Source organism: Nestor notabilis, unplaced genomic scaffold (genome assembly GCF_000696875.1).
Source record: "Nestor notabilis isolate BGI_N333 unplaced genomic scaffold, ASM69687v1 scaffold15486, whole genome shotgun sequence".
In the NCBI taxonomy this organism is placed as follows: domain Eukaryota; kingdom Metazoa; phylum Chordata; class Aves; order Psittaciformes; family Psittacidae; genus Nestor; species Nestor notabilis.
In genome coordinates, this window is record NW_009932527.1 from 64,129 (window position 1) to 70,803 (window position 6,675).

Consider the following 6,675-nt stretch of genomic DNA (forward strand, 5'->3'; position numbering starts at 1 on the left):
AAATGTGACTGCTTTTAAATATAAATAAACTGTGCAGTCTGCTAAACAAGGATTAACTCTACTGATTTTCATGAGCATGACTGATGACACAGTTTCCAATCCTGTGCTCACAGAACATATGCAATTCTCCATGTCTATGGTGAAGGTTTGGATGATTGAATATGAAGGCAGCTCTGGGATCACAGTAAGAAAAAACATTCAGAAATAAATTTATTTTCAACCTAACGTGCATTAACAGTTGATCATAGTCAAAAAAGGAAAGAGCAAGAGAAGAAAGGGGTATGCTGAAAGGAGAAAACTGTAAATGCAATGGTGTGGAACTGTGTGGCTCTTAACAATCTGTTTTAGTTTTAGTTTTCATACTGATTTGAAGATGTTGCTGTTAATCTTCAGTATTAAGGAACAATTCACTTTAAACTTCCTTTGTGGTGTTCAGTGTTTTAAAATTTTGGAAAGAAATTATTTGTAAAAATACTGGGATCTGAGATTTGGGCTTGCTTTGCTTTTTAATTGTCTCCAGCTATGATGAGAAAATTAGGGGCCAAAAGAGACTGTTCTGGAGGTGTCCTTAAGGAAACTTCATGAGGTTACTTTTTTTTTCCCTGCAAAGGCCCTGCTTCCTCCCATGCAAAATACAGAGAAGTCTGTGGATGGAAATAAGGTTGCTGTGTGGAAATGGGAACGTTACAGGCACTCTGTAACTCCTCTATAGTGCCTTGTCGATGAGTAGTTCCCAGACTAGGCAAAATGGTGTGAAAAGAAACCAGAAGTCCACAGCTGTTCAAGTCTAAAGACCACCGTGCTCAGTAGCTGTTTTCATGATACTATTAAATTTATAAACCATGTCTATTTCCAGAGTTCCCAGCATCTAATAACACTTGCCAATGTGAATTGTTTTTTTCTGTATTCTCTGCAGCATGGCTGTGGAAATTTTGTGCGTGTGATACAGTCATACAACCGCACGCACCTCTATGTGTGCGGCAGCGGCGCCTTCAGCCCCGTGTGTGTCTATGTCAACAGAGGGCGCAGGTCCGAGGTAAGTCCTTTTGCATTTCATCCGACCATTTTGTGGTGCATCTTACTAGAGTTACGCAAAACACAAAATGCAGAAATCGGTGGTCCACGCAGGCTCCTTCACCCATGTTAAATAGGAAAAGAACAAAGATCCAGAGATTTCTGACTTGTTGGCAGCTAGAAGCAAAGCCACGATCAAAAGCCATGCCTCAAATATGATGGTTGTCCAAAATTCCACAGTCATACCAAATGCTGGGCTACATTTGATACTACTTTTTATTTGACATTGTCTGGTGAATTCATTCCCGCTATTTGTTGGAAATTTTTCCAGGAAATGCTTGAAAAGAAATAGCCATTTAGATAAAAAGTAAAATATGCAGTCCACTTTTAATAACTTCCACGTGTTACTGATTCCTGGGAGAAGTCCTTAAGTGGGCTAACTGTTCAGGTATGTGAAGGTTTGCTGGACTTCAGCTTCATACCTATTAGATGCAATCCCAGTACAAGTAACTTTCGTTTACTGCACAAGTTTTACTCTATTAGATTCTGCCAGGATGGAGTCAGTAAGTTTTCCTGTCATGGCGTAAATCTTACTCTCTATAGATGGGTCTCCGTTTTTTTTCCTATGTTCAGTTTCACTCTGTATTTTCAATGTACAAAGTACCAGATGTTTCCATAAGTATATTGTCCAAATTTCCTGATTTGAAAGTGAAATGTTTGTTTATGTGCAAATGTAATAGGTAATAAATTAAGCAACCAGAAGTAGAAAGAAAAGAACTTAACTGAGACCCAGGACCTCAGTAGCTGTTGGGTCAGATTAATGTCTGCAGGCACAAGGGTTTGCAGTATATTTGCCTCTACAATGCGGAAGCAGACGTGTTGGGAAGGAAGATCGGAGCATGCTACCTGGAGTTCTGCCATGCAAGGGCAGCTTTAAAAGCTGGGCTGGCTCCTAGGCAAGACACTGGGAAATTCATCACTGATTTCAGTGGAAGTGGGATGGGAATTCTGGCCAAGACCCAACAGTACTGCAGATGTTGCTAGGGAGGTGATAAATCATTGTTTCTCCAGGTAAGTGACTTTGGGTAGATCCCTACTTGGCATCAGCCTTCTTAACAGAGTGTGTCCTTTGAATCACTGTACCTTCAGTCCTAATGAACAGTCTAAAAGTAGAGTTTCATAGGCCTGGATTTAAAAGCACAAACAAACAGAACTGAATAAGCAAATCCATCCTTCTGGTTAACAGTCTGCATTAATTTATTTGGATATATTTTGAAACAGAGATCAGCATCTTTCCTCAGCATCATCCTATTGCTTGACAAAGTATTTAAAACATGGGAAGTGATCTCATTTGTATCTACTTAATGCAATTTTCCTTTATCAGCTTAAGCAGTAGTACTGTACCCCACAGAACTCTGAAACTCATGATTTTATGGGTTTTGTAAATAAGATTGGGAGCGGGGAGAGGGAGGGCAGGAAACGCCATCTCCAGATGATGCAAGATGTTAAATTTCTTAAGTTAAAAATAAAGATACATGTCTTGGAAGAGCAGAACTGGCTTCACTTAGCCTGTCTGTATAGCTACATGCCTATGATCAATTGATTAAATAAACTGCTGTTTCAGACGTCTGGAGTCTGTCAGACACTTGACTGTAGGCATCGCATGCTCAAAGCTATTACTGTACAGGCCAACAATAGCATAACAGTTTAAAACCACGCATTTCCTTCTGAACTCATTGCATATATCAGTGCATGACTAATTGGTAGGGCAGAATGAAGAACTATGTAGTGCTTATGGGACTAGTGAGAACTCTTTTTTTCTCTGCTTTTATCATTTCACCTTTAATTTAGTACAGTTTTCCATGCACAGAGGGCTGTTTCTGCACATGCAAAATGGATATTTTAGAAATCACATCTGGTTTTCTCTAGAAGCTACAAAGCAGTCAGAATCATATCCAGCAATCATAAGAACTGGGCCTGTTTTGCTCTTTTGTCTCCAGGATTCCACATAATATCACAGAAAAGGTGGTTTCATTGATGGGGTATTGAAACAGAGATTAAAAATTAATTAATTTTCTTGCTTGGCACACTTGATGCTTTGGTCTTTGGTAATTATGTTCTTAGTCACCAAAATATATTCTAATGTCGAAGTAAATGCAAACAGAAGGAAATGTAATCACTATGTGAATTAATTATAGACTAAAAAGTAGTTTAATATATATGAAAATCAAGTGTAATCCTGGAGCTAGTTTAATAGTGCAGTAATGGGCATTTTGAACTGGTAAATAGTGGTTTAATATAGTAAATATGGATTAACATCAAGCTGCACATTAATCTAGAAGTAAAACAACAACAAAAATGAAACCAAAATCACATTAGAAACTTCATGATTATGTTTTAACACCGTTTGGAGAGCTTATGACTGAAACAACAGATAAGATCTCTGTGATTAAATTAGGCAAAACAGAAGAGGGGGAAAAGAGATGGGGGATAATGAATATGAAAACTTCCTGCTGTAACTGAGTATTTTATGTTGGTAGAGTCTCCAACTTGCTGTCTGCAAATGGCTGCTCAGAGATCTAGGTGGCATCCCTGTTTCCCTGAGATTTACATTAATTGTTAGAGGGAATATAAATAGTTGATGCGTTTACTTGAATAACTGATACATTGCCCTCTACATCACCGAAGGCTTTCTTAGGAATTTTTGTCAGCTACCTTTTTCTGTTGAAACAGAAATGTTTTAAGTTTGGGTGGTTGAGCCTTTTTTTGCAATTGTCTTTTGGTCTTTCATTAAAGATGAGAAGTTTGCTGTAGGAGGCTAGGAACAAGTTGTTTGTTTGGTATACAGTGGTATGTGAGTCTGTGTACTGTGGATCAGTGTCTCTGCCATAAATGACCACAGTTTTTAAGGAATAGACTTGAACCCAAGTCACTTCTTGCTCTTCAGTATTGCTAGGAACAAAGAAGTGAAGGGATACACTGAGATGGGCAAGTTTTCTAAAGGTATTCAGTCTGTTTCTATTTCAAGCTGTAGTCCAGGTTGTTTCTACTTTGCCAAATGGATTTCCTATTTAAAAATCACATAAAATATAAACAAATCCCCATACCAAGATTCTTAAACAGCAAAGAAATTCCAAGCTATTTCAGGCTTGATAAATCATCTATCACTAGATGGATCTGGCACTGTACACGTAATATGAGATGGTATTGGAGAAAATAACTATGACTTAGGGGATTTTTGGAGGTCTGATAGCTCAGTAAACAACAAATTATTTATACTAGCACCAAATTACAGTTGTCAGAAGAGATTTTTATTTAATATGTTTTATTGTTCTAGTAACTTTATTAAAATGTCCTAGACTAGGATAAGTATCGCCATGTTTTCAGCAAATAATTGATAAGTAATTTCAAAAACACAGAAGTAATCTCCACAAATGTTAGTGTGGAGATCAGTCAACCTCTCCAAAGCATAACTGAGCTAGAGGGGAAGATTCTTTGTTTCAATGTCTTGAATTTATAACAAAAGTCTTGGAAAAAAACCTGGGTAGCAATGAAAAAGTTGTCTTAAAAAGATAACGAAATTCTGAGTAGTAAAGCTAAACTGATGATAGGACAGTAAAAGTGCCCAGCAATGATGAACGTTGTTAGTGCTAGAAACAGCCAAGCATAAAAATCACTTCACATGTGATGGTTTCTGAAATGAGAAGTGACACACAAATCTACATTGCAGGAACAAGTCTTCAAGATTGACTCCAAGTGTGAATCAGGAAAGGGACGCTGTTCTTTCAACCCTAACGTGAACACGGTGTCTGTTATGATCAGTAAGTAAAGATACTCCAAGTTGCTGAGGTCTAAACCCATATGATCATGTGTGGTGTGGATTAACGGGATGTGTGAAATGAGCTGGACACAGCATTCAGCCCCCAAGGAGCAGTACTTATGCCTGGCTGATGGGCACAAATACTGGGTCCATCCTTGTTCCAAGGTTTACATGCAGCTAAAGGTGGATATACAAATGAAATGCAGGAAGAAGTTGTTGGAAGGGGGAGAAACAGAAAACAAAAGGTTGTCCCTTTTCCAGCTTACACATTTTTTCCCAGGATCTGTTTCAACTATACATTATCCTGTCTAGCATTTTATGTTTGAACAGTTTCTGACCTTGTTCATCCTAGGCAGCTCTTGTGTCTCATTTAATTATTTGTAAAATCTCAGAGTAGCCAGGGAAAGAAAGCCTGAAGACTTTAGTTACTTTGAATTTCATTTTTGTTGTCATCTCTGCTGTAGAGCCCACCAGCTATTGCAAGGCTCTTCATTCTTCAATTGGCTTTAAACCCAAACAATTTTGCAGATTTCTTCCATTAAAAGTCCAGAAAGTGATACAAGTGACACACCTCAAATACTCTTGTCAATTGGTGGTGACTGGGGTCAGTGACTGTGAGATATACCCGTCACAAGGAGTTACTGCAGTGTCTGTTGCACACCTAACTGAAGACTTAGAGGGTGCATATGCTCTGTGCAACCAAAGTCATTAGTAAAACACAATTTCTTTGTTTGTTTTCTAACCACAAGATGTGTTATATATACTTAGTGTAACCCAACCTTTCACATTTGCAGCATGTTCACAGACTTCTAGTGCCAAAGCCTTGATTTTTCAACATGTGCCTAATCCTTGCTATATTTTCGGCTATGAAGGGAACAGCAGTTGAAGACATTTTTCAGGCTTTCTTAGCAAATAAAGCTTAGTACACAGGTACAAGTTTACAAGGGAACAATGTGTGGTGTTTCTGCCATTCAGCTTCCACTGAAACTGATGGCAACTACATATTGTGCCACATACTTGCTTTAAAGTTTGAGTCTTACGGAGCTTAAGGGAAGTGTCACATAGCCTGTCCTATACTGTCTGTTTGAAATACAAATTACTTTTTTTTTTCTTAATTCCTTATTGCAAATATATTTAGTATAAAGGACAAGTAATTTCATTCAGAGGTATGAACCAAAGCATCTTTAGAAGACAGGTAAATACTCCCTAGGTACCTCTCTGAACCTTGGCTGCACTTACTGTCTCTATCTCATCAGTGATCTATGGTGAGTGTTTACAGATACTCACTGCATAAAGAACATGCTTATTCAAAGTCAGCGATGGATTAATCCACTGCTACTCATTGCTGTTCTGGTATTACTAAGTGAATCAACTGGCACTAAAAAATAAAGTTTCCTTTCCTTGTTCCTTCTAGATTTTATAAAACACCATAAAGGTACATTGTTTCTGAATTGCTGTGTATACAGTAAGCTGATTTTTTTCTACAATGGATCTATGGAAGCTTTGTTCATCTTAGTGAACTTTATGTTATCTTCCTTGATGTCTCAGTTATGTGACTGAAAAGACCTTCCCTAGTGTTTGACTTACCTTTCATGACATAATTTCATCTACAAAGTTTAAATTATTCCACAAAGGTCACATTCCTTTTCAAAAGAATCACACAGATTGGGTTTTATACTTTCTCCTTATTACTACAAAGTCCAGTCACTTCAAAAACTTTAAGCTCGAATGAATTTAGCCTCAATATCCATGCCAGAAAAGGGAAGATTTTGTAAGTCACAGCTTGAGTTATGATGAGAGGACCGAGCCCATATACTGGACTCTTCTTTAAGCGTTCTTTT

General features: G+C 37.8%; 1 protein-coding gene across 1 annotated transcript in view; it reads left to right on the plus strand.

Annotated features, from left to right (window-relative positions):
- SEMA3C (sema domain, immunoglobulin domain (Ig), short basic domain, secreted, (semaphorin) 3C) overlaps positions 1-6,675 on the plus strand; it is a gene marked incomplete at its 5' end in the record, with an annotated part of 49,374 nt that overhangs the window by 5,611 nt on the left and 37,088 nt on the right. The window contains 2 exons of the mRNA XM_010016453.1: positions 917-1,036; positions 4,745-4,835. Coding sequence (XP_010014755.1) covers positions 917-1,036; positions 4,745-4,835 — 211 coding nt within the window. The remainder of the gene's footprint in view (positions 1-916; positions 1,037-4,744; positions 4,836-6,675) is intronic.